This window comes from Coccidioides posadasii, chromosome 1 (genome assembly GCF_018416015.2).
Source record: "Coccidioides posadasii str. Silveira chromosome 1, complete sequence".
NCBI classification, from domain to species: domain Eukaryota; kingdom Fungi; phylum Ascomycota; class Eurotiomycetes; order Onygenales; family Onygenaceae; genus Coccidioides; species Coccidioides posadasii.
Genome location: NC_089407.1, coordinates 3,388,376 through 3,415,339, shown reverse-complemented (window position 1 = coordinate 3,415,339; position 26,964 = coordinate 3,388,376). Strand labels below are relative to the sequence as shown.

Sequence of the window (26,964 nt, the reverse complement as noted above, 5' to 3'; positions counted from 1 at the left end):
GCCATGGCTTGGCGAGCTGGAAGAATACTTCATGGGCGGCTACACAGCTTTCAACTCGAGAAACCGCTGACCAAATCCTCCACGGTCTTCAAAGCCCGTGTTTTGCCCAAATCAACTGGTTCAACTCCACAATGGTACGCAAGGACTAGTTGAATCTACTTGTCTGATGCTGATTGTTAAGCCGGGCTGTGATCAAAACCGCCTATGAGAGGTATAAGCTGGCAGATTTGAAGCGGGAATACCGGGTCTACTCCATAGAGAGTATCCGCAAGTCCAAACCCATCCGCGCATTGCTAGGCACCATCGACGATTTTGACTCCACACCAAACTTAGCCGACCCAACGCCTGGAGCCGAACCATGGATGGCCTTCGAATGGATGGACCATAGCTTGGTGGACTTCGATCCCAAATATTTCAAACAGCATCCTAGGATCCTGCAGGTAGCTTCAAAGAGCGTTTTGAAGGCTCTCGCAACTTACAAGGAGCTGAACCTGATTCATACAGGTAGGCTCGGTGACAATGTTGACCGAAGTTGGCCTGTGCATTAAACATTAACTAGATCTCAAACATGAGAATATTCTTATCTCGAACATCGACTCAGAAGAGCCTACGGTAAAGTTGGCAGATCTCGGAGCAAGTTCGTATTGTCCCTTTGGTACCACCAACGCCAAACAACGCCGCTAACTCAAGTAGCAATACCGGACGGCTTCAACGATGAAAGGATACAACCCATAGCCTGTCGAGCACCAAAGGTATGGAGAGGCAAGGGCTGCTTTCATGCCTCGGATGTGTGGTCTCTAGGTGTTACTGTTAGTCGCCCCTCCCACCCCTTCCTAGGTAGCCTGCGTTTCCGGCCGTACTAACAGAACGCTCAAAAGTTAACGGATTGCTTATCCCCTGCTTCCATCTTCGGCATACACGATGACCCTCTAGGAGTAGGTGAACATTGGGCCGTCGCGAAGCTCTTCCGCCTATTCAACAGTTTACCTTCCCCTGTTGATAGATACCGCGAGTCAGAATGGGAGCTGGCCGAAAAGCTAGTTGATCCACAATACGGTTATATGAAAGTCGGTACAATAGACAAGGAAATCAGAAAGTTGGAGTTGCCAGAAATCATGGTTGATTTTATCATGTCCCTACTTGTCGTGGATGATGAGAAGAGGCCAACAGCTCAGGAGGCATTGAAATACCCGTTCATTCATGCCGAGTTTTGATGAGGTTCCTTCCATCATCATTGCTGCCAGACTTGCGCCGGAAAATTGGCGCAGAAGGCAATTGTCTCTGGAACCCGGCATCGGTGACCGGTATTCTCCTTTCGGTCTGGGCGGGACGCTTGCTTTTGAATATCGCGTCATACCCTATCTTTGGACGGAGAATGGAGCGGTTCTACCTTCCATACTTCGGAATCAGCTTGGCCTATTACGTGGATACCCAGGAATACATCGTGTTTCCCCAACTGTATGTTTTGGCAAGGTCTGTTGGGAGTATGTAATCGCTATGCTTTATTCAATTCCTCCTCTCTCACTGTAAAATAGGAAAATGACAAGAGAAATATGTATGTACGTACAGTACAATAAAATGAAACGTACACTAATCCTGCAAACACCCAAGTCCCCAGTAGATAAAATGCGATATTGTATGCAAAACACTTTCTTCCTAGCGAATATCTCCGCGGTAAAAAGAAACCAATAAAAAAAACGCCGTTCATAGAAAACATGGCATCTGCCGTGAATCGAATATTCAAAGGTCGCAAAACATCATACAGGTTGCTCGAAGTTCTGAAGGAGCCTTCAGCCTACAAAGCTGCCATCATACCATCCTCGTTGCTACCGTTCAGTCGGATCCTCGTGCTCGCTGCTAAGCCCTATTGTAGTCAAGGACGAAACTCGGGTCGAAACGGGGTTCTCAGCTCCGGGGATCGCCGACGAAGAGGAAGGAACGGAGGAGGATGAGGGGAAAAAAAGAGGATGAAGTGGTGTGTGCACGACACAGGGAAGATGAGGACGTTTATATAGTCGCGGCGGGCGATGCGAGGTGACATCACGGCGGCCGGCAGCAACACCATCCCCGAACGGGTGGCGCCAAGCCGCAACAGGCCGCACCTAACCCGAACGGGGCGGCACTAGACCGGATGGGGACGGCGCTAAACCCCGTTGGACGCGGAGCGCAAAAGCGGCCGCGCCGACGCAAATCGAAATTCTCCTTCACAAGTACGGAGTACGGAGTACTCCGTATATGATGTTCACAATATTTGTGTGTGGCACTAGGCCAAAAAGAGAAATAGGAACAAGGCTGAAAAGTGGGCTCGGCCCAAGATTCTTAGCACAGCATGGCATCAAGGGCTCGGCCCAAGAAGAATAGGGGGTTTGACCCCTTACACATGGACCTTAACAGCACAGTCCCCAGCTTCCATCATGAGGTCAAATTCATGTTGGCTAGCAGGGGCCTTGTATGCCTTTCTCTCCTACTTGAATTTATAGATTTGTGAATTCATCAAAAATGAGAGAGCCCTTGGTTCAATTGCAGCAATAATGTCTGCCCAGGCCATATCTGGAGGATCTGGAACCCAATGTTTGACCTGCATGTTTTCTAGAATTAGCAAGAGGTCAGTCCTCATTCGGTTGGAAGCGTACCGGAGATGCATTATTGAAGATGTGTTGTTGCTTGGTCATCATGCATTGGCATTACAATCTGTGTAATTAAATTTCAAGTATCTGGGAAGGAGTACTCTTCTATCGGGATATTTGGGGAGGAGGAGGAGGAGGAGGAGGCGGAAGACTAAGAGGTGTTACACCCTCTTCCCAGTTTGCCCATATTAACGCGGTTCCGTAAAGTACGTTCTCATTGGCTAAGCCTCTCTAACCTTGTTACATAATATGGGGCGTCTATTGGCTGGGCCATTCTCACCGGCTGTCTGCACCTGCCATCATCTTTCTTTTTTTTTTCTGGAAACCGAGCTAACATTGGCAATGGAGACAGACGAGGGGATAGTTGGCTGAAATAATGCACCAGAAACTCAATTCCCCAAGCAAGGCTGGGGCTATGCTGTACTTGCGCTTAATATATCAGCCAACCACATCGCCGTATTTCACCTGCCCAACCAGGCAACCGATGCCTTCCACAGAACCTGAATATAAAGAGCGCTTTCTCCTCACTCTTCCGTGGACTAAGCTTGGGCTCCTCAGCAACCACATTGAGAAGTTCCTTTATCACTATTTAATTGTAACGCTCGGTCGGCACTCCATCTATGAATGTTCACTTAATGATGTGCGGCCAAATATGGAAGCCTTACTCCAATTGTACTGGTGCTGGGTTGGAACCCAACCAAGGATTACAGTTGGGCAACGGACAGTGAAGACATTATTTTGTGTCCCTTGCAATGTGTGAGCCTAAGAAGCAACTTGTCTTGCAGGGCCAACCTCAGGAATTCTGTGCGGACCCTCCCATGTATACCAATCTCGAGACTGGAACCAGAATCAAATGCCCACAGTGCGGCGTTATTCGCTACACTGTTTTCTGGAATCGTTAAGGTGTATATGACCGTAACAAGCCACTAGCAAACAGGCGCTGACGTACAACTAAAGCCAACAATTCACTCGACGCAGCGAACGGAGTCCGTTAGGCTACCAGAACACAGACTATGAGAGGGACGTGGGAATTCTGCATCACTGATGGCGGGCGCGGTGATCAAGGCTGACAGGCATGTGTCTCGGGCTGACATGGGATCATGTTCATACAGAGGGAGGTTAGCGACCAGTGGAAATTCACCTAATGACCCTTCTCTCTCCGGCCAATTCTCGACTCCTCCTGTCCAGTAGACAATCCGCTCTTGTTATTTCGCAGCATTTCTTCTGAATCTTTTTGCTCATTGTCCACTAAAAGAGGTGTCCGGGATATCAGCTGGATCAACATTGTCCAACTGGCTGCCACACTCCTCCGATAAAGATTCTTGCTCCAGTCGCGAGAGATGATGACTCTCTAGATCTTGCGAAAGTCCAGATTGTAGAAGCGGCGGGACTTCAAAATCGAAATCGGGCGGTAACTGGTCAATGGCCGAGCAGATCCTATCAAAGTGCATTGGCATCCATATGTCATAGACATTCTTGGTGAACTTATATGCTGTCCATTCCTCTTTGCCATCTAGTTCAGTGAAGTCGAAAGTGCGGATAGGGTGGCGATAGAAGGTAGTCTCTTTACCCTTCATCACAGGGTAATGGCCATAGATTCTTACTGTTCGATGGTCGTGGGAGATGGAGAATGCCAGAATTTGCCGGTGGAGCTCTTGTTCTCGCTTTACAAGCCGAAAGAGCTCCACAATTGCCCTGACCGAAAGGGTCATGCTGTGAGCATTCTGTCGGTCCGCCACATCAAGTGCTGCAGCACCACATTTCACTTCACATGTTAGGAATGGAAAATACATGTAGTATGTGGCCATGAAGAAAGACAGGTCCATGACGTCACCTAAAATGGGCTTGATCTTCGAAAGTTGATCTTCCGTGAATGCAGCGCGCCTAAATCCCACAGCATAGTCAGGCTGCGGACGAGGGCCAACAACGGGGATGGAGTTATTCCAGCCTTCATTGACGCTTTCGACTAAAACGTCCAAGGTTTTGGCACCAAATGTAGCACATTTCTCTGCAGAAGGAACAATCAGTCGAGAAATATCTTGAATGACCCTAGCTTCGTTTTTATCTTGCAATTTTCGGCAGGCCTTATCAAACGTATCATCATGAAACAATGAGTCTTTCGGGACAGTCTGTTCCTTCTCGAGCAATGTTCTGCAGAGGCGTTTGCTGGCATCTGTGATATCCAGTTCGGATTTGTCCATATAACTGCCCTTCGTTTCAAGAAGAATCGAATAACGTGGATCTTGGTATGGCGCACTTTTCTCCTCCCTCGGCTTTTGGTCGCTTGGTGTATTGGAGGTAGCCTTAAGAGAGCTCAGCCCTGATCGTTTGCGGCGAAGGGAAGATGCCGACTTCTTCCTCGCAAGTAGATGACTCATTTCACAGTCCGGTTCAAAATATTCCTTTGGCCAAGCTTGTTCCCTCCGCCAATGCTCAATGGGATCAAATAGGGCGTTCCTGTTGCGGGATGGTGCTCCTTGGTCACCCGGTCTCTTTGCGGTAAGGCTTGGAAATATCCGTGGTCGCTTCCGGAGGTGGTCAGTTGGCGTGTTGTCGGTTCCGACTTCACGCGACCGCTTTCGACTCTTGAGTTGTCGAGCAGTCAGCTGGCCCTACAGAAGTCAGCTTAAGCTTACATTTATTGTGAAGTGGGTTGACATACTTCCCGGCATAGTCTTGTTCACAGGAAGAGAGTGTTTGTGCTCACTATGGTTGCTGCACTCCGGGTTTAGGCGTGCACTTTTTCGAAGGCCTTTCTGCGTTCTCGTTTTGCAAACACTTTGATGATGTTTCCCTTCTGACAATTTAGCGGTGGGTATTTAATTGAGGGTAATCGAGACGCACCTTGATCTTTTTGTACAAACTGTTGCCTCATATCCGTTTGGGCGGCTTGCCTTGAACAGGCCATGTTGATTGGCGGGGGAGAAAGCTAGCTTTATGTCGCTGCTGGCCGGAGATGAGTGGTGCATTCTCGCCAGCCACGGACGACTCTTTCACCCGCCCATCCTTCACGATGGGGAATGAGAGCGGATCGTGGCTGGATGTTGTCTGCTTCGTTTTGTGGCCTTTTTTTTTTTTTTTTCTTTTTCTTCTCTGTTCTTTTTTTTGGTTGACCGTTTTAATGATCTGTGGCGACAGGCTCTCTGCCGCCATGTGTGATTCGCTTTTTTCTCTTTTGACCTTTTTTTTTTTTTTTTTTTTGATGTTACATATGCTATATAATCTGTATTCCATGACCGAATGACCACGATGTGCCGATGACATACAATTTTCCCTCTCTGTGCCGGGTGTAACGTCGGTGAGCTAAGCGTCGGCCGGTCAACCGTGACATCCCGTGCGGGCGTGCGTGGATTGGACGGCTAAGACGTTTTTCCTGCCAGCAGGAGCAGCCCACAATTGCCCAATCAGGCCGGTGGGCTTTCTGCTCTCGGAAGGCGAGAGGGTTGCACTTGCACGATGGAGTACAGGAGTGCATACAGAAGTAACAGAAGATTGGGAAGCAGCAGCCCAAAAAGAAAACCCCACACACTTACCATAAATAGCACCCTTTTTGGGCCTGGCGCCTGCCGGATTGGGTAGTCTCATTGGCTTCTGCAGCATGGGAGTGTGGGGCAGCACTATCCAATGACGATGCGTTTCTTCTAAGCGCCGTCGGCGCCAGGTTCTCTCATTGGCCGGAGTGGGTCCTCCCGTGCGTTGCCCGCCTGACGAACCGGTACTCCGCCAATCAGCGTCGTGCAGATGGGCCCGGTGGGGTCACCTGTCAGACCAGCCAGCATCGGCGGCGGTTGGAGGTTCACATTTCATATTTCACTCTTTGCGTCTCTCATCTCTCTCTCTCTCTCTCTCTCTTTTTTTTTTTTTGATTCTTCATCTTCTCCTTCACTTCACTTTCTCGCGAGCCTGTTGATCAGGTTTGACGTCTTTGTCTTCTTCCTTGCTTCTTTTGCTTTACTCGAACTAGTTTTAATACTTAATATACCTTATAATCAACGACGAGAGCTGGTTTTTCTCTCTCTCTCAAACATTGGCGCCGTTTCTCTCTACAGATCTGGTTCATCTGCTGCTGCAACGTGAGAATAATCTTTTCTTCAACCATGTTCGATGGTGTTGTTTAGGACTAAGTTTCGGAATGAGTGCCCAAGATGTTCCCACACTGAATTCTGTTAGGTAATACTGCTACCCCCACCACGTGATACTACGTGTACAATAGGCGAGTTAAGCGGGGTGGCAGGTTGCGGCGGGTTACTACCCGGGCCCCATGTAACCGCTAGTTAGATTGGGGGGTTAGTCAGCAAGGCCACCATAATAACCAGTTTTCTGGGGCTGGTGTTGTATGGTTATCTTGGTGGTTGCATACTAGCTGGTACAGAGATTGGTGCTGAGTCAGCCAGTTGGACCAGTGAGAGTTCTTTATTACAGAGGTCTTTCAGACAGCACTGTATGGCTGGAACAGCAGTATCAGAGTGCATTCACCAGACAACCATTTGTGATAGCTTAGGTCAGTGGCTGGGGATCTCAGAGAAAATCCTGTAGAGCAGGCAAATATAGGTTCTGTAGATAGCTAGATGCCTATATAGTATGATTATACTATTCTCTATTCCATACAGGACAGAGAGTGTGTGTAGCACTGCTGCTCAGCACAGGCTGAGTAGGTCTGATGCCCACAGCTGGTGAGAGGGAGTCATGTATAGAACATAGAGAGTTCTCTAACTAGAAGCCTGAACACTAAGGTTCCCACAATCTGTGTGAATCATGTGATCCTTATACATTCAGAGTTATGGGTCACGTGAGATCCCCTTGAACATCCGATGTCGTCTGATGCTTGGTTGGCCTATGTTTGTAACAGTAGCATAGACACTCACTCAGACAACCCCAAAGGGAAGCATAGAAACAGTGTGCTTGCAGAGGCAGAATCTGCCATGATTGAGGGCATCATTACTGGGCCAGAAGGACCAGCAGATGTGATGGATGGTGTGTGTTGTGAAGCAAGCTGAAACCGATGGGGCGCACCAGGGAAGTTGGTGTGGGTTGAGGTGCAGGGGAGAACATGAGAAGAACAGATGGATAGAGTCAGGTGAGGAGAGAAGCAAGAGAGAAAGGAAGATGGAGTGTGTGTGTGGTGGAAGAAGGACAGATGTCCCTTTTGTAGTCGCGGTGAGGCAAGGCACGTGGGCTGGCTGGATGTTAGGGTGGTGAGGGCGGCCAGACCATACCCAAAGCAGCGGCGCCAAACCTGATCAGACCACGCTAGACCCGACACGGGCGGCGCTAGGCCGGATGCGGGGGGGCTAGCGAGCCTGAGGCAGCACTCGCCAGATGACTGTTTACTCCACTTTAAATTTTTAGAGGACAATATTTAATTATAATGCATAGCCAACCTTTAATATTATGTGGCTCGATACTCCGTAACTACATGAAACCAACCATATGCAGGTGGGCAGCAAAATCTGTTGGATGAGTCCGTCGATGTAGAAGCTGTTCTCCATGTGTTCCGATTGGAATCTGCCAGTACGGAGTGCAGCGCACTGCAACATCAGAACCCAACACAAAACCCGAGAAAAATGCAGGTGAATACTCCGGTACTCCGTCACTCCGACAGAATTCCGCGAATGCAATCCCGTCCATCAAAGCACGAAGAAAAGCGAGCCAAGGCAGGGCGCGGCTGACTAATTTGGCACCGGACTATCGTGTGGCCGAGCCGTCGACGGGCCAGGGGTGGGTCCGCGCCCGTGAAACAACGGAACAGATCGTCTTGGCGGCTTGGCAGCTTAGTCACGCTGGGTCCGGCAAATCACCGTTGCGTCGACGTCGAAAGGACGGACGAACAGACGCAGCCAATTCCTGCACTGGACATGGATGGATGGATGGATGGGGGAGCACGGAGGGTCTCTGCCTGGAGCCAGTCTTCCGGCCGGTACTGTCCTGTCGATGTCGAAGTTCAAAGCAACATTTTTAAACTCAGGGCAAGCAGAGAGCATCTGACTCATTGACTCTTTGTGTTGGTTTAGTTTTAGGGTGTTGCCTCCCGTTTGGCGTGGAAATGGGTGCGTAGTCCAGAATTTTCGCGAAAGGAGGAAGAAAGGAAGGACAGAGGTAAAACAAATGTTTCGTATTTACTTATGAGTTAAGTTGGTTAGTTTTATGTGTTCCCTTTGCCTGCCAGAGGGAACTTTCATCTTCTTGTCCCGGGTTGTGGGCTTATGCTTTTTTTTTTTTGGCTTTCCCTGATGTCAGGGATGGTGATTTGGTCGAGCCCCTCTTGGAAACGCCATGTCAGGCAATGCAAAGAATACACACCGCCGATGTATGTGTTGAACACTGCTGGGGAATCCTTGCTACTTGATTGGTGGAATAGTCAACCAAAGTTACAAGCATGCTGTTCTGCCATTTCCCAAAATTTCACAGCGAGCACGCGGACACGGCGAGGTTGGTTCTCCAATTATCAACCATCGCTCCCCCCATACAGCCTTTTGGACGTTGACTTTCCCTTCCACGCCCTTCACCTTCAACGGCTGTCTTTTATCCTGTGAGGTCGAATGGTTCCTGGAGAAAGAATACAATCAGTACCCCTTGTTATTTGGCCTTGGCCTTTGCCGGCAACTCGATAATTGCCTTCATGTTAACACCTTGCTGCCCTTTTTAGAAATAAAGGTTGGCCTCTTCCCCCAAGCCTTTGACTTCAAATTGAATTCACCAAAGAACCACCTCAAGCCGTATTTAAAAGCTACACCAGACGACAGCTATACAATCTACCCCACTTGAAATTCCCTGTTCTTCAGATCGCACCTCATCTTTGACGCCGATTGCATTTCGCAAACTGCCGGATTTCGCTCGCCATCCCCTCCCCACCGCTTCGAGGATCTGCCTTTGGGTCGAGCCAACTTCACACAAGTCATGGACAGTTGATGCTGAGCGGCCAAGGTAATTCGCTGGTACGGGCACCGCTCTGCCTGGCAGACGGTTTCTGTCTCTCCGTCATCCCTGAAGCCCTCCTCTGCTGATTTCCGAACTGCGTACGCTGTCAAATCGGTTACTCCATCCTTCAGCCGCCTCTCTTGCCGTACTCGAATTCCCAACCAGTTCTCGATACTCAGAAGGGCCCAGTATGGCCGAAGATGGTACGAATACCTCCAGTGCGCCGCGATTCCTCGAACCTCCTACCATCACAGCCCTTAAACAAGAAGCCCGTGATGCATCCCCTCCCGGCCCTTCTCCGATGGTGCGCTCTCTGAGCGAGGATATAAAGGAAGAACGACAGGATTTACAAGATGCCGCCGAACAAGCCCTTAATATTATACTTGACCTCGCTCTCGATGGACGAGTAAATTGGGTCAGCCCTTCTTGGGTTGAAGTCATCGGAACCCCGATCGACGAGGTGGAAGGTAAAAACATCCGTGATGTCATCTTCGATAATAAGGCCGTCTTTGAAGATGCGATTGAGTCGATGAAGAAGGATGATTCGAGGAGTCAGATAGTTCGATTCGGTGTCAAAACCGGTTCTGCTTCTGTTTTTCGTCCGGATCGGGCACGAGAAGCTGGTGACGACGATGAGGAGAGCGAGTCGGCAGAAGCTCAACCAAAAGATGACGAAGATAACAGCGTCCTCAACCTGGAAGGTCAGGGTATTATGGTCTATGACAAGCCTTCCACAGGAGATGGCCATGTAAGGAGATACCTGACCACCCCAAAATCCCTTTTCCTGTTTTACAGCCGCTAACAGCTCTCCTACTTTAGACAATGTGGATGTTACGACCATCAAGTCAGCCGCGTGAAGTTACCATTGGCCTTCCACAACTGCTTGTTGAATCACTTGGTGTGGGTGCCGAAGTTTTGGCAAATTACCTCACTGAACTGGCGGAGGTGGGCATTAATGATCCCGCACATCATCCCCCACCAATGCCAGTTCTCTGTCGCATTTGTGAACGGCAGATTACACCGTGGTGGTTCGAAAAGCACTCCGACCTGTGTCTGCAAGAACATCGATCAGAGATGGACGTTCAATTGGCTCAAGATAATTTGAACGAACATCGCCACTCCATTGTAAAGGTGTTGGATGCCCTTGAAGCTCGGAAGGCAAGACCTGGACCCGCAGAACTTGCCGGCCCTCAACCTGAATATAAAGGTCTACCCATCGGCCCTAGCCCCTCATCTTCAGGTTTGGCCTCTGGCTCGTCATCCTCTTCCGGAACGCCGCCCCGTTCGCGTGATCCATCCACTTCCGGCTTGGGTCATTCTCGAACTCGTTCCTCCTTCGCCGTACGAAGGCCGCTTGCGCGGATCGTCGAGCTAGTTTTGGATCTTTGTGATACTGCTTTGGAGATCAGCATCCCTGCTTTGAAAGAGTCTAGATCCGAATTCGGCGATGAAGTCAGGACACAGTCACCACAGTCAGAGTCCCGTATATCGCAAGTGATGCAGTGGCAGTCACCAAGTAGTAATACCCTAGAACAGGAGCAAGGCTTAGCCGCCTTGTCTACAGACACCGAACAGCTCGCACGAGCTAAAGTAGACGCCGTCTTTCGTCACCGAAGAATCATTGAATACGCAGAGCGAATCCGTGTTGAGTTCGCCGTTCTTGTGGAGGAGTGTATCTCTGCAGCCATGGATAAAGCAGAACGTATAGCAGCTGGGGATTTGGATGACTCAACTAGTTCCAGCCCGACTGATTATGAGAATGAGACGGAAAAGTCTGAGAGCTTGTCTCAGCCCCAGTCTCAAGAGTCGCTATCATTAGCATTAGCCTCCACGAGCGGTGGTGCATCAGATGTTGCAGTTGAGCACAATTCGAGACCTGAGATATCTCGAGGTTCATCATCTGTGGCTATTTCAACGCGTTCTAGCAGTCCGATGGAGTGTCCAACACCTCGCTCCCATAAAAGTGTCGGTATATTGGGACAGTCCCTCCTGGCAAAACGTGGTTCGCTTCTTGCCGAAGGCGATGTTGCAGATAGCGATAGTAGTGTCGTCTCATCCGTGCTGTCCGGTGAACGTCACACCGAGTCTCCGTCGTCCGAGAGAGGTCTAAGCCGTGGGGCAAGCGTCAGGGAGCACAAGCGTCGAAGTCTCGTCCTCCCCGGGTTGTCAAGCTCTCCCCGCAGAGAATCTCCGGCAAGAAATGCTCCCTCATCGCCTCTCAGGTTGAATAGACCACGACTTTCCACAGGAGAAGTTTTGCCGTCACCAGCTACCTCCCCAGTCCTCACATCTGTCGACCTTGGTCCTCACAATGCTTCGTTCTATGTCCCTCCACATCGCCACCATCATCGGAGACAGTCGTCTACCAATTCCCCAGAATTGGGAAAGGCCCCTGTATCACCCCATCTCAGTTCTGTCAGTCACCCGCCACCACGTGCTGTGACGCCGTCTATCAAGGACTTTGAAATCATCAAACCTATTAGCAAAGGTGCCTTTGGAAGTGTCTATCTATCTAAAAAGAAAACAACACAGGAGTATTTCGCCATCAAGGTCTTGAAGAAGGCTGACATGGTCGCTAAGAATCAGGTTACGAACGTGAAAGCTGAGAGGGCTATCATGATGTGGCAAGGAGAAAGCGACTTTGTGGCAAAACTATACTGGACCTTTGCGAGTAAAGATTATCTCTACCTTGTGATGGAATACCTCAACGGAGGTGATTGTGCAACGTTGATCAAGCAATTAGAGGGGCTGCCTGAGGAATGGGCTATGAGGTATACCGCTGAGGTCATCCTTGGAGTCGAACATTTGCATAGCCGGGGCATTGTTCATCGAGACCTGAAACCGGATAACCTTCTTATCGACGCACGCGGCCACTTGAAGCTCACCGATTTCGGACTCTCGCGTATGGGGCTCGTCGGGCGCCAAAAGAGAATCCAGAAAAACCCCAATGAATCAGCGCCAGATTTGCTCAAGCAAGGCCCGTTTACTCGAAATACGTCTTTGGCATCATCGCGATCAGCGTCTTTTGATATTCCTGGGTCACAATCTCCCAACACGACTCCCTTGATTAACCCTGATTTTGCAAGCCCATGCCAACCCTCTTACTTCAGTCTTAACAAGGAACCGTCCTTCAGTCGGGAGCGTTCAAGAAGGGCATCTAGGTATCGAAGTGACAGCGGAAGTAGCGATACTCTGGCTGCCTCTTTTAAGAGCCTGCATCTGTTTGAGTCTGGAGATACCCCGTACGCCTTGTCAAGCCAGACCTCCCAACCTCAACAGACATTGTCAGTTGAGGAGGAATCCCAGAGTGAAGCGAGTGATTCACCCCAGCTTTTCCCGGCTCATCTATCAAGTAGCTACCAGCCATCATTTCCTGTTCTACATAATAATGCTCAACAGCCACCGATTCCTCCTGCTATGGCTTTGTTTAACCCCGAGGAACAGAACCAAGCTTTCGTTGGGACTCCAGACTACCTCGCCCCAGAAACTATCCAGGGTGTTTGCCAAGACGAGATGTGTGACTGGTGGTCTTTGGGCTGTATTCTCTTCGAATTCATTTACGGATACCCCCCTTTTAACGCTTCAACAGCCGACGAAGTGTTTCAAAATATTTTGGCGAGGAGGATCAACTGGCCTGAAGGATTTGAAGAATACTCATCTGAGGAATCTAGAGATTTGATGAACAAGCTCATGACCCTTAATCCCGAAAAACGGTTGGGATCGAATTCCGCTGAGAAGTTTCCGAGTGGAGGTGCCGAAATTCGCGGCCATCCTTGGTTTTCGGGGCTTAATTGGGATACGCTCTTGGAAGATGACGGGTCTTTTGTGCCGACTGTTTTGCATCCAGAAGATACGGAATACTTCGATCCACGAGGAGCTACAATGCAAGGTTTTACAGAAGAACCTGATGACCAAGTTTCTCCCCCACCTGGAGGCTCTGGTGTATACCCGGACAGACCTCATGATGCACTATTCAAAGTCAAATCCCAAGTAAGCTCTTTAAAACGTGGGTTGATTCCGCTTCACATTCCGCCGCATATCCGCGATGGCCGAAGTCGAAGGCTCTCTGAACCTGTCCTTGCGGATGATTTCGGAAATTTCAATTTTAAAAATCTTCCTGTCTTAGAGAAAGCCAATAAGGACGTGATCCAAAAATTACGACAAGAAGCTATGCAAGCTCAGCAGCGTTCTGTGCCATCAACAACAACGCCGTCGACAGCATCTGGGCCTTCCCTGGAAGGAAGCCCAATGCTCGTCGGCCCGCTGAAGCGCACTATGTCTCAGAATAAAGCCATCAATAGGCCGGCATCGCCATCGAGTCTTAGTCAGGCCAACTCCTCTTCTCCAAGCCGTCCATCTCAGCCATCGTCTCCACTTTTGGTGCAATTTAGCACGGGACAGCATCATCACCACGAACGACGAAAGACTTCCGGCTCATCTTCCACGTTTTCGCAACAGTCCATTGCGACTTCCATGCAGCCTGGTCCCTTTGAGCCTCCGCGACTTGCTACAAACCTAAAGATGTCGGCATCGACTGCATCCTCTCCTATAAAGCATCCGAAACTTCCATCGCCAGATAAACAGACCGGAATCCATCGTCAAAGTAGTGCCCCCACCTCGCGACAACGCTCCCAGACAATCGGTTCCCAAGATAGTGACTTGGCGCCACCCAAGGAGCCATTTGTTCCTGGACATCATAAACGTAGAAGTCAACTTTTCGACGTGTCACCATCTTCCTCTGACAATGAAGATCCTCGAGCAAAAGCACTTCTTAAGGTACAGCGTCGCAGGCAAAGTTCTCGACGGCTTTCCCAGATCAATTTTGCTGACGGACCCTTCTTCCGTCCCCTTGATGTTCTTATCTGCGAGGATCATCCTGTCTCTAGACTTGTCATGGAACGACTCTTTGAAAAGCTGCGTTGCAGGACCATCACTGCGGTGAATGGAACAGAGGCAATGCGCTTTGCCTTTAGTGAGGTGCAATTCGATATCATCATGACTGAATTCAAGCTGCCTCAGATCAATGGAGCAGACGTATCTCGCATGGTCAGAGATACTCGAAGCGCCAATACTCACACACCTATTATTGCCGTCACTGGCTACTTAAAGGATCTTCCTGAAACGCATCATTTCGATGCTCTGGTTGAAAAACCTCCTACTCTCGAGAAACTCGTGGACGTTTTGTCCAAGTTCTGTCAATGGAAACCACCACCGAATGACGAAGAGTTAGCCCAGCAGCCACCAATCCCTGCATCTGCACTTCGTCATGTCTCGCTTCGTACCGAAGACAGCCCAAGCTCAGTTTCTTCAGGTTTTGCAGCAATTCCCACTAGCTCATACCGAGGTTCCAGCCGGGAGGAGTCACTTAGCAGTAGCTATTTTGGCGAAATGGAGCCTCAAAAATCAGATGATATTCCTGTTATTATTAGCCGCCAAGCTACCGGCGAATGGAGCAGCGGCCAAACTGGCGGGCTCGGTATCATGGAGGAACCGTCTTCAATGCTCAAGACCGGCTTGTTAGAAGCTAGAAGCCCGCCGAGTGTGCCAAGTTTGCTTACGGCGACGTCTGCCCCTGCATCTTTCCATTTCGCTGGTGGGCCCTCCCTTCGAAAACCTAGGTCTATCGAATGTATTCGGGCCAAACGTGAGTCCATGGAGATTAAACGGTACGAAGGTGCCGAGTCAGGTGACGATGAAGATGAGGAGCTAGGTCGCGTACATGGACGAAGCAACCGTAGCCCACAAGCTACCACTGGGAAGCAGCGACGATCCGGATCGAAACTGGGAACCGAAATGCTCAGAACGAACAGCCGTGGAAGTGTCGTGAGTGCTGGGGATGATCTCTCAAAAGAGCGTGAGACTGATCTCATGGAATCCATTACTTCCGGTAAAGATACTACTGCCACGACCTCTTTGCAAGCTGCCATGGAGCAGTTACATGTTGGAGAAGAAGTTTTGGACGCATTGCCTGAGGTACCAGAGAAAGAGGGATCGTGCACCCCACCGGATGATGCAGCTGGTCGAGGGAATCCGGGGGATACCTCAACACTATCGGAAGACCAGGCAGAGGCAACAATTGCTGAACCGATAATTCCGACCAAATTCCCAGGTCTTCAGGCGTCGGCCACGCTACATGATACAGATCAGTCATCGGCGTCGCATATTGGCACGTCATCGAAGCCTGAAAGCCATCAAGAAAGCTCCACTCCACCGGGAACTGCGTGCGGACCTACATCACTAACACCAGAAGCCTATCGTTCGAACACAATCGAGGATATGGATACGACTCCTAAAGCCGCCCTTTCTGGAAGACCTTATCTCGAAGCTCGCGAAGGCGATGATGGCGAACCAACTCCGCAAGCGTCCGATAAGCAGAAAACTCATACGTTTGATCGTGTAGTGGGATGGATTAGGCGAGATGGCCGTTAAAACTTAACGAAATGAACGTCTAGCCCTAATCCATCGTTCGCCAAACTGTTTCCCCTCAAATCTTTTGCATGTCTTCTCCGTTAATTTTCTTTATTTAGCCTTTCTTTTTTTTTCTTTTTCTCACGGGCATCTGGGTTCTGGGAGCGACACAATATTTTGCTAGGATCCGGATCATTCTACTCCGCTTTATCTAGTGTTCTATTATTCCATCTCTTTTCTCTTCTTTTTTTCTCCTTTTCTTCTCTTCCCAATTTCTTCCTCCTTGCTTTCTTTCCCTCTTGTATAAGTCACAATTGCTACATTTCCTTCCTCTCCATCGAATCTATCCCAATGAGTTCGGCGAGCCAGGGGTTTTACCGCTTTGGGTTATGTGTACCTTTTTCTTTTGTCTGTCTGCCTATGCTTCTTTTGTTACTTGCCGTTGTACTGTACACTAACACTGTACTGCGTATATGTCACTAAGCTACAGAGTGTGTTTTGTACGGGCTGCACCGGCAACGAAGAGGAGATTATAGCTAGTTTTAATCTGCTTGCAGGAGCAATGGGGTGCTAAAAAGTCACTACCTGGGGGTGCTGGAGCTGACTGGGCTTGGAGTGACTGAGCCTTTTATTTTTGCTTTTTTGCTTTCTCTCTCTTTTCTTTTTGGTCCTTTTCTACCGTGGATATGTAATGACATAATGAAATGAAATGATGACGATACGACCTGATAATGCAGATTTGATTTTAAGTGAGTGTTATATCGCATACATCTATCCGTTGAATTTGATACCTTGAAGTCACGAGTCGTCCTCAGGGGCACTTTACGAAAACCCGACTCAAAAAGGGCAACTTCATTTTATATCAGCGAAGAGCAAGCAATTTTTAGCTCCATTTTCTTGAGCCCAAAATAGATCAGAAAAGCGTGGGCGATAGTATTTTTGTCCGTCCCTGCTGACGGGAATATATTGAGAGGGAAAAAGTAAAACTTGGATCCAATCTATCGATCAACTAAGTTCATCAAATTAGACGTCATACAGTCATGTAACAGAACATTACTCCTCGTCTTTCTCCTCACTCTCCTCATCCTTTTCTGCCTTTGCACCCGTGTCATCTTCCTCCTCGAAAGTGTTGGCAGGAACACTGTACAGGCGAACAACAGATTTATTGGGATCCTTGACCAAGATGTACTTCTTAATCTTGTCCTCTTGGGCGTCGTCACCCTCTTCTTCGTCACGGGCATCAAGGCTGTTCACCAGATCGATGATCGTCCGTACGATACCCCATCCATTCGCCATATTCAAGTTCATCTGTAAAGCGAATTCGCGAGGCTTATATCCAATGACACCGAGAATAATGTGTGCGGCTGCGGAGCGTGGGTTAGCGCGAGTCACGAAACCAAGCTTCATGACGTCGGACTTGGCGAGGATGGCCTGAGTGGTCCAGCGGGCGAGCTTGACGTTGTTGTTCTTCATTTCGGTGGCCACTACCGCACCACGCTGAGAGTACAGTTTAGAGCGCCAGTCCAGGGCTCCACCAGCGCCCTGGGCTTTGTGGTCGAATTCATTGAGAGCCTTGAGAGTCACATGTTGATCTTCTCCGCTGATGTTGTTCTTCAGAACGGCATCGATTTCAGTACGGACGATGATCTGAACGGGCTCCTCGTCCTTTTCAAGAGAGAGGTCGAACCGGCGGTATTTGAAGCCCTTGGAGGCGAGAGGTTCGGTTTCCTCGGAGGGATTGTAGAATGGGTTGGGGTGAGAGAATTCTACTTTGGCGCTGTCGGATTCCACAACAGTCTGGAGGGCAAAATTGTGGTTGATGATGGTTGCCTCGAGAGCAAGAGCCCCCGGGGTGTTGATCGAGTCGTGCTTGGCCTGGCCCTCCGAGGCTTCCATAGGGGCGTCTGCGGCATTCTCGTTGACAGTGACTAAGTCGATCGAAGCGTTGTCACGCTTGTCGAAGTAGATCTTGTTCCCGTGCTTGACGATGACGATATCCCAGGAATAGACGCTACGAGAAGCGCACATGAGCATGGACAGGATATCGGCGGTAGCGAAAACAGTGGCCTCGTCCTTTTCAGCCAACTCTTGGATAACGGGGTCAGCGCTGGTGGTAACATTGTACGCAGCGCGCTCCAAAGCTCGCAGTCTGCGTTCAGTATTCTTCACAGGAGCCTTGTCGTACGAGCGATCATAGTAGTAAAGGAAACCGTAGTTGTCCAGATCTTCGCCATCGGGAGTCTCCAAGTTCAACTTCGAAAGTCGCGAAAAATCAATCTCCTCCAACATAGACCACTCTGGGCGGATCGCGACTGAGCTGTCACGGTTTCTCTGTGGCTTATCGTAGTCCTTCCAGCCAAAGCGGCGACCGCGATTGCCACGCCCGCCACGCTGGTCATAATATCTGTCACCGCCAGCCTGTCCACCACGACCCCCAGCGGGTCTCTGGAACGCCCCTCCACGTCCTCGCTGAGCACCACCTCGTTGGCCACGGCCTCGGAAGATGGTACCTCCACCACGCCCGAAGCCGCGAGTCTTCACAGAAGTTCTAGTATTGTCAACAACAGAGAAAGAAGATTCATCCTCGGCAACCTGGACTGCGAAAAGGCTGCTAGTTCCTGCGCCGTAGACTTGCTGATCTTAAAAAAAAAAAAATTGAAAAAAAGTAAGAGTTAGAGACCTAATTTTCCCCACGTTTTTAAGTATGCAATGAGAAGGTCGTACCTCTATAGTTCCGGTTATATGCTTGTCTTCCTCTTTCGCGGGAATCCTTAGAATCGGCCCCCCAATCGGCCATGCGGCCTAGTTTGTCGCCTTTTGAGAATGGGGCATACGGAACACCGTCAAGGGTGTTGCCAGTTGGGACTGGGGGACCCCAAGCATCCTCCTCCGACGGGAGAGCAGACACAATGTCCGTGAGAGAAAGTGGTGCCATATCGAACTGTGTAGACCCACTGGGCACAATTTATTCAATATTTCACCTTGACACGGCGCTGCGGAGGGTTTTGCTTTAGAGAGCGATGGAGTGCAATTATGAGTTTTCGAGCTGAATTCAGATGTTGAATTTCCATGTGGGTGTAAAATCTTGGCACGGTTGCACTGTTTGCATTGTCGTCTGTATTGGTTATGTAAGAAAGCTTGGCGTTTGGCGGCGCTCGCTACAAGCATCGAGCAACGATGAGTATCAAGCACAGATATCAAACAATTGGGCAACAGATTTCTGAAGATTGGGTGTCATCTAGATAGCACACCATAGTAAACCATAGCTTGTTCCTAAAACCGCTACTCAAATCATATGTAACAAAAATGGTATCAATACGTATATACAGATTGCCCAAAATCATAATTAAGACAAGTGAAACAAGGAGAAAAAGGACGGGTTCGGGAAATCATGAATACATCGTATAGTCCTCCGCCACATGGGCGGGGCGGAAGGCTAAGTATCCCTCCGCTTGCATTATCGCTGGTTCCATTTTGCTCCCCAGCACACTATTCAGTGAATCTCTAAACTCGAATTCTTCGAGAACAGCACCAAATCCATAGCAGCGGACCTTGGCTACAAGGTCATCCATAACTCGTCTTATATCATCTTTCGTTAATAGATGATACATTTCGTGGTTTTTCAGTGATTGTAGTGCCATGATTGGGGTAATTTCGTTGTCCGTTACGAGTTGTCGGCTGAGATTAAGCAGGGTGTTAAGATTAGCTGGCGGAAGATCATATGTTTTCACCGGGTATTCATAGCCTCTACTGGCACTCGCAACCACCGAGGGCGGCGGGCATGTCGCCATTAGAATATGGCCGGCGACCATGTCCTGGTCCTCTGCATCATGAGCACGCCGGCATAGCCGCTCTATGTGATCTCTGCATTGTCCTTCGAGTCTATTATCAATCGTTAGGTGGGGAATGTGTGCTTTATGGGGGGATAAAAGGCTTACGTGAGGATAAAATCGATCCCCAATTGCGGGTCGCGGTCAAATATGCCGGGAATATCGGCAACGGTGGAGTTGTCGCCACTCGGGATACTTATTTCGCTCGATATTGCTGGCTGGCAGCTCTTCTGGGTCTTCGGCCCTTGGTATGAATACGGCGAAGAGGTAGGCTGCGCATCTGCAAAATCCGATCCCGGGGCACCCGGACTTCTACCCGCTGAGACAGTCGTATCCGGAGTCATGTAGTGGGTCCCACTTGGGTAACCAGCAGAGTGCGACTGGGCGCTGCTCTCTTGGTAACTCCGTTGACTCCCGGCCCGGGTCATGCCTCTACGCTGCTCCAGCTCAGCATCAACATTGAAACCATGCGAGAGCAGAATCTCCCTCAGGATCCTATTCTCTTCCTTTTGGCTTTCTAGGGTTTGTCTTTGCTGGTGGAGAGACATGTTGGCCGAATTTATATCGTTCGCATAACCTTCCCGGAGGCGCGAAATCTCAATCTCCAAGGCCCGGATATATTGTTCCTTTCTTTCTCGGTGGGTTCTGCAGGAAGGAGTTAATACTACGTGGGCCTTTGGGCTAAGTTCGAGAGGGATACCTCTGGGCCTGTCGATTCAATTCCTGGCGTCGAGTCTGAGCTGGCTTGCTATCCGGCTTCGGGCCTCGCCGTTTTGGAGGCTGCCCGTCTATCGGCACGTATGAGCCTCAGCCGAAACGAAGAGGGTCATCGAAATAACATCCCATACCTCTCGTTTTCTTCTGAAGTCCTCCGCCAAGCGCCTTGAGGAAAGGCATTGAAATAAACGACGATTCCGCGCTCACCGGGGCTGTCATGTCGCCTAGAAGAATATGCCACTCGCGCAGGTTCTTCCTTCCAATGAAAAAGCCGCTAATCAGGTGCCATTGTAAGGCGGGGGATGCACCTTACACCTGATCGGGGCTCCTCATTGATGGAAGACGGCGCGATAGAAGTAAGCATCGGCCAATGACATACCATGCAGGGGCAAAAAAAGTACAACAAATCAATGATAGCCAAGGATAAAGCCGAAGATATAGCTCAAATGCAATTGGGAGCTGATAGGGGCGTGGGTGATTGGCATAGGCGGAGTCAAGCTGCCTTGTCTGTACAAAGGCACATTGCCAAACGAATCCGGAACCAAGCCCAATGAATTGGTACCTACTGCTCGTTCAAAAAAATGGGAGAACTAAGGGCAAGTGACAAAAGACGATGAAAGATAATGGAATTAATGTTTTCGTCGACCTACCTGGTGCACTGCCAACATTACTCGAAAACGTCTGCGTGACTGGAACCCCCGATTGCCCAGCCATTATCCCCTGGTTGGTCCCCGACGGCTCCATTCCAGATCGACTCGTATACTATCCTCAACAGAGCGAGAAAAAGGGTCTAAGCTTTTTGAGAAGGCTGCAGACGGCCTTTAAACCTCGTAATTGATGGGTCGCTGTTGGCTCAGACAAAGAAGGGGGGGAGGCGTTTTCGAAAAAGGGCTTCGGCGCGATTGAAGGTCAAAACTCGGGAATGCCGAAGCCGAACGCACACGATCTGCGGTTGAAGGTGAAACTTTCTGCTTACGTACGCGCACGGCGGGCTGCTTTGAAGACCGTTGATGGCGGCGTTGATCGATCTCCAGATACGAGCAAGAAGACAGATGGAATTCCATGCCAGTGGTAGGTTCCCAACGGCTGCAGGCCTGGTCGGCAGCAAGGTCGGCCTGCAACAAGCTTCGACTTGCCAGCAGCGGACCTGTAGCGCGCACGTGATTGGCGCGGCAGTCGGGCGAGTGGCGGTCCGTGTGGCGCTGCTGATTGGCTGAGCTGAAACAGCACGGGCTCTGTTACGTAATCCACTGCCGATTTGAGAAAAAGTAACTATAGCCGAGACAGAAGCCGACCACGTGATAACGTAATCCACCACCGAGCGGATCACCAAATTCACAACATCTTCAATTTTCTAATTATTAGCCCATTTCAACGCGTGAGAATGCCACCAATTCGCAATAAAAATGCAAGAAACTCTATAGAGATAGAGGGAAGACTTGAGCTCGCAATATCTGCTTTTAAAAATGAAGAAATATCCTCAATTCGTGAAGCTGCATGCTTATTCGATGTGCCATGCTCTACTCTTGCCTATCGACTCAAAGACAGACCTGCACGGGTGAATTTACACACAAATTCACATAAATTGACTGAGCCTGAAGAGAATCAGCTAGTCCAATGGGTGCTGGATCTGGATAAACAAGAACTACCCCCGCGGCCAGCATTTGTTGAGAACATGGCCAACCATATATATATATCTTACTATAGCGGCAGCATCATTGCCACTTCTTTTCAGCCATTACTGGGAGTCTAGGGGCGTAGAGGCGGTTATATAGCCGAGCAGGGATCGCAGGTACTATCGTGGGGATGCACACAACCAGGCATTGTTTTGCGACCGAAGACCTGGGCTCCCCGTGGGTGTAGATCGAGAAAGAATCTGGTCATAGTTTCTAAAAAACGCGGGCGCGAATGATGGCGTGGATCGACTATTCCTAGCGAGTCACTGCATGACTGACAGTCTTACTCAAAAGAAGAGCTGGAGCTCTCACGCATGGCCGTTTTATATATCGGATCGTGTTACGGAAAGAAACGCCTGAACAGTCAGGTTCCTCGAGCGAAGATCTATCTATTTACTGTACAGATAACCCCCTTCTCACCCATTCGCAGGTCTCGCCTGCGGAAGCCACGGATGGGAAATCAAGTCCTCCGCCGTGGTCCGGTCCTCGGGCCTCCAGCGCAGCATTGTAGAAATAAAGTCTACAAACTGGGGCATTCCGTCATCATAGTCAATTTCTTTAGCCATAGACACCAGGTCCTTTTTTCCGATGAGCTCGGGGAATTTGAATTGTCCTATCAAATCAGTTAGCTGCGTCTATTTAGGACACAGCTAGCATACCTTTAGCGTCAAAATACCGAGATATTTCTTTTCCGCGGCGGAGAAGATCAGGTGGAGGGGGCCCCAGGAGGGAAATGATCTGGCCTAGATGAGCTTCGTCTGCTGAGCCTGAACCGCGCGATTTCGGTGGTGTGTCGAAGGGTCCGCGGCCATAGAACAGGTCCCAAAGCTGATAAGACTATTAGTGGTGATCATGATTATGACAACGAGGTCTTTACCATAGCTCCCAAGTTCCAAATGTCAGCACTGTAGCTCCACTCGCCCCCGAGACAAACTTCCGGGGCCCGATATCCCTCTGGCTGGATGGGGTGGCTGTTCGGGGGACCGTCACCGCGCACGGCAAGCCCAAAGTCAGTTATTACCGATCTACCCAGTTGGTCGGGCGACAGTCCCCAGTAATTTCGGGATAGGTATATGTCCCGACCGTCCAGTTGTTTCCGTGGAGAGGGATTGTTCATCTCATCTTGCGCGACCGAGTCCAGGATAGATGGGTTGCGTAGGGCCAGTAAGATGTTATCGGACTTGAGATCTTGTTTGTCCGTTAGCTGTGACCGATTATAGGAGTGGGTCGGTTGAATGACTAGGTACCTGTGTGAATAACGTGGCATTCGGTGTGGAGGTACCGCAGTCCTTCTAGTATGAGTTTAGATACCGGTTTCAAGACGCCGAGAGGGATGGTGTTTCCTTCGAAACGACGGTTCAGCATCCATAGTGGTTCACAAAGCGCATCGAAGACCATGCAAATATGAGTGCCGCCCGGGCTATCAACACGAAACGAGTCTAACAAGGTGGCGACAAAGTTGCGGCCTGGATGCTGGGGGTTTGCTTTGGTTATATGCTCAGAAACACACAGCTCCTCCTCCGCAGATTGTTGAGATACATAATTGTTTGCGTTAACTTTGATGGCCACATATCGGGGCGGAAGCCATCGCCACCTATGACATAGTGAGACAAGGATTGAATATATTATCAGATAATCTTCACATACTGGTGGAGATCGCGTGCTAGCCATACCGTTGAACTTGTTCCCCAGCCTATTTTGGCGGCGATTTGGTATCGGTTGTTGAGTATCTCATAAAGACGTACAGGATAAAAGTGCTGAGGCTTATAATGGGGCGTGTGCTCTTCCTCAACCAGATCTGCCGTTGGGAGTAACTTTGCCGGCAAAGGGCAGGGCTTGCAGGGAACGGACTGAATAATTCTTGTAAGGTACATGGCCCACAAAGGGATGAGTAAGTTACTTGCTGCCCACTCTGTTGTCGTCGTGTTGAAAGCAGGGTGTGATCCGCTCGGGGGTGCAACGTTAGTTAGTTCATGAACCAGATTCTCATGTCATCAACGGGGCATTTGTTTCCGTGGTGCAGCATCGAGAAGATCAAAAAACGGAGAGGAAGAGGAAGAGTTGTACAATGCTCATCATATCAAAGTAGAGTTAAGTGATAAGTATACATTAAAATGTCATTTAATTCCTTCCCATCGCCTTCTCAATTGCAGCCAATCCGGCCATAACCTTCTCATCATAGAACCTCCGCCCAACGACCTGAAGGCTCACCGGGGCACCCTCGAATCTTTGTGGGCCGGTGTACAGATCATAGTTGAAGCGATCGTGCTCGTTGCGTGGAGCATATCCCTCTTCCCGAACATCCTTCTCCAAATCAACAGTGGTGACGGGGAAGACAGCAGCCGGGTAGTCCAACAGGTTCCATTGAGAGGTGTAGCACCAATATCTGGCGGCTTCGTGTGGAGGAGCGACGCCGGGAGTCGTGGGGCACAGGATCAGATCGACTTCACCCGTTGGGGAATTTGCGGTAGCGGACCAATGGGCAGCGTACGCATCACGGTAGCTGTCGCGTTCAAGGCAGAGCTACGCAAAGAATCGAGGTGATCAGCCTTTTGGAAAACCCATGATGCTACTGAGCGGATATGCATACCTTCCAATATTCAGCCATGTTGTGGTCTCTGACCCTTGGTTGTTCAAGGATGAATTTTGTGAGGGGTAGAATTGGTTCTCCCGTCGACTTAAAGAGGTCAAGAACTTCTTTTCCTGCGTCCGGCCAGTAAAGCTCAGAGATGATGTCCCAGGCCTTCCTGTGGTCATAGGACACCCAGTCGACCACCTCCATTCCAGCCTTCTTACACGCCTCGGCGACCTCTCTCAGTGCACGAAGCACTGGTGGGTGCGGCTTAACCACGCCATCATCCCATTGAACCGCGATCTTCAGGGGTTTGTTAAAGGTGACGGATGCCCAGGGCAGTGGGGAGAGAGAAGCGTCAAAACGCCACGGCTCCGCATCAGCGATGACCTTCATGAATAGATTGACTGTTTCGCGCGAACGGCAGAGAGGACCAAATGTGGCGGCGATCGCATCCTTGCCCTCCATGGGAAGCTTAATCCCGCCAACTGGAAGACGCTTGCAGGTAGGCTTGAATCCGTACACGCCGTTATTGCTGGCAGGATTGCGAACGCTACCACCGATATCACCTCCAACGCCCTGATGCTTAAGTCAGCATATGTAGTTCCTGGGTTTCTATCAGTCCACCTGCTACTGACCAAAACACTGCCACCAAAAGCTACCAGAGCTCCTTCACCACCACTGCTTCCTCCAGAGGTAAGGTTGCGGTTGTAGGGGTTAACAGTGCGGCCATAGATGCTGCTCTCGCACTCAAGATGCATCAATGCTTGGGGGCCCGTTGTCCGAACGTAGAAGACGCAGCCAGCATCATAAAGAATGTTGTTGAGAAGGTTGTCCGCGGAATCATCGTCGGCCCAGGCAATGAAGTTGGCGTGGACCTTCTTGCCCTTCATGCCGTGGTGCTCTTTTATCGAGATGGGAAGACCATGGAGCGGGCCAACTGGCTCCTTAAGCGAATCCAAATATTTTGCTCGCGCAATGGCTTCATCCCACATGAGTTCTGTGACGCAGTTCACCTATTTGAACTCAAACAGAAAGAGTCAGTACTTGAACCAAGGTAATCAGGAGCCGGATATTGGAGTTGACAAAGTACGAACCGCTTTCTGTGCCAGCGCCGCCCGTCTGAGGAACGCTCTTGTCAGCTCCTCTGATGTAACTTTCTTGGTGCGCAGCATCTCCAGGAGCGCGATGGCATCATAATTCTGTGTAAGCTCGAATTCTCGCTCCGTAAGGTACTGCCTCGGAAGACCTTGGGAATTTAACGGCAGCGGATCGGGGATATCTTTGAGCGGCGGTTCGACTTTGGCAAGAGTGCCATCGCGATAGTCGCGAATTGACTGTGCCTTCTGCTGCCAGGACACGGTAGCCATTGTTCCGAGAAATACAAAGGTATCTGGCGAGAACTTAACGTTGGAAAGAGAGAATACGGTTGTCACACGCAGAACACACAATGTTAAGCTACGCAGGGACAGTGTTTTCGAAGAGCGATGCCGTAGGTATAAGTAGTAAAATATCCACCAACGCTTGAGCGGGGACGGGAAAGAGAGCCTAGAGATACTGGTTGAGTCCTAGAAGTAGCCAGGCGTCTCGTCGAGCGGAGCTCTATCTCGTCCGTCTGTCCGGTCCACACTACCCCCTCACTTCTCAGGAGGTACAAGAATATTATTGATCTCAACGACCGAGTCAGGTTACTCCACTGTGCTGTCCTTCAAGCCGACCCAACCGACACCGACTACCGCTCCACCCGGACCCATGGGGCTCAAGATTCTCGACACACACCTCAGTTTCTTCTCCAGACTGTTCCCCCTGGGGCAAGACAAGGTTGGCTCCCAGCCTTTCCCGGCGGAACTCCCCCCGCCGTTCACAGCCCTTTTGGATAAGCGCGCTCGTGTAGCTTGTGTGTGGGGGTGGTACATGTTTAGTTTAAAGTGGCCAATCGGGACACTGTTCACTCGCCCATGCCGCGAACGAGAATCGCGCGATGATGTAGTGAGATCTAGGGACGCATGTACTCTACATGCGTCTTCGCTACTCGATATGTATGTCACAGACACTGCTGTCGAGAACTGATGTTGGAGAATCGACGTGCACATTCCAGTGCCTGAATTGCGGGGGATGAAATTGACGTGCCGTGCAGTGTGGCCAACTGCGGGGATTTTGAGTTGGGGAAGACATCCACCACAGCAAAGTTAAATTTCCCCACGAAGACGCTGGTT

At 50.0% G+C, this 26,964-nt stretch overlaps 7 protein-coding genes across 8 annotated transcripts; 2 read left to right on the top strand and 5 right to left on the bottom strand.

The window, feature by feature from the left end:
* Positions 1-3: 3 nt before the first annotated feature.
* On the top strand, positions 4-1,886 carry D8B26_000982 (uncharacterized protein; the record flags this gene model as incomplete). The annotated part of the gene is made up of 5 exons (XM_066123404.1): positions 4-134; positions 182-504; positions 560-637; positions 694-809; positions 879-1,886. 5 exons carry the CDS (start codon positions 4-6, stop codon positions 1,212-1,214), a joined length of 984 nt encoding a protein of 327 aa, XP_065979478.1. The 3' UTR covers positions 1,215-1,886.
* Positions 1,887-3,491: 1,605 nt separating this feature from the next.
* D8B26_000981 (uncharacterized protein) lies at positions 3,492-5,295 on the bottom strand. Its single transcript, XM_003070843.2, has 2 exons — positions 5,290-5,295; positions 3,492-5,239 (listed from the first exon to the last, which is right to left on the bottom strand). The coding sequence occupies exon 2, from the start codon at positions 5,003-5,005 to the stop codon at positions 3,866-3,868; it is 1,140 nt and encodes a 379-aa protein (XP_003070889.2). The 5' UTR covers positions 5,006-5,239; positions 5,290-5,295; the 3' UTR covers positions 3,492-3,865.
* A 4,133-nt stretch (positions 5,296-9,428) lies between these two features.
* RIM15 (rim15, signal transduction response regulator) lies at positions 9,429-16,576 on the top strand (the record flags this gene model as incomplete). The annotated part of the gene is made up of 3 exons (XM_066123403.1): positions 9,429-10,293; positions 10,365-15,944; positions 16,511-16,576. Exons 1-3 carry the CDS (start codon positions 9,736-9,738, stop codon positions 16,574-16,576), a joined length of 6,204 nt encoding a protein of 2,067 aa, XP_065979477.1. The 5' UTR covers positions 9,429-9,735.
* Positions 16,577-16,854: 278 nt separating this feature from the next.
* Positions 16,855-18,982, bottom strand: D8B26_000979 (uncharacterized protein). The gene is made up of 2 exons (XM_003070846.2): positions 18,678-18,982; positions 16,855-18,592 (listed from the first exon to the last, which is right to left on the bottom strand). Exons 1-2 carry the CDS (start codon positions 18,886-18,888, stop codon positions 17,007-17,009), a joined length of 1,797 nt encoding a protein of 598 aa, XP_003070892.2. The 5' UTR covers positions 18,889-18,982; the 3' UTR covers positions 16,855-17,006.
* Positions 18,983-19,199: 217 nt separating this feature from the next.
* On the bottom strand, positions 19,200-21,270 carry D8B26_000978 (uncharacterized protein). Of its 2 annotated transcripts, XM_003070847.2 has the most exons (5): positions 21,151-21,270; positions 20,632-20,724; positions 20,484-20,571; positions 19,892-20,428; positions 19,200-19,835 (listed from the first exon to the last, which is right to left on the bottom strand). In XM_003070847.2, the coding sequence occupies exons 1-5, from the start codon at positions 21,242-21,244 to the stop codon at positions 19,343-19,345; spliced, it is 1,305 nt and encodes a 434-aa protein (XP_003070893.1). In that variant the 5' UTR covers positions 21,245-21,270; the 3' UTR covers positions 19,200-19,342. The 2 variants fall into 2 exon arrangements, with proteins under 2 accessions (XP_003070893.1, XP_065979476.1); XM_066123402.1 differs by having other exon boundaries at positions 20,632-21,270.
* A 1,242-nt stretch (positions 21,271-22,512) lies between these two features.
* D8B26_000977 (uncharacterized protein) lies at positions 22,513-24,050 on the bottom strand (the record flags this gene model as incomplete). The annotated part of the gene is made up of 5 exons (XM_003070848.2): positions 22,513-22,789; positions 22,836-23,004; positions 23,054-23,364; positions 23,424-23,770; positions 23,824-24,050. 5 exons carry the CDS (start codon positions 24,048-24,050, stop codon positions 22,593-22,595), a joined length of 1,251 nt encoding a protein of 416 aa, XP_003070894.1. The 3' UTR covers positions 22,513-22,592.
* A 181-nt stretch (positions 24,051-24,231) lies between these two features.
* Positions 24,232-26,706, bottom strand: D8B26_000976 (uncharacterized protein). Its single transcript, XM_003070849.2, has 4 exons — positions 25,846-26,706; positions 25,387-25,764; positions 24,767-25,327; positions 24,232-24,699 (listed from the first exon to the last, which is right to left on the bottom strand). The coding sequence occupies exons 1-4, from the start codon at positions 26,116-26,118 to the stop codon at positions 24,298-24,300; spliced, it is 1,614 nt and encodes a 537-aa protein (XP_003070895.2). The 5' UTR covers positions 26,119-26,706; the 3' UTR covers positions 24,232-24,297.
* Between the last annotated feature and the right edge of the window lie 258 nt (positions 26,707-26,964).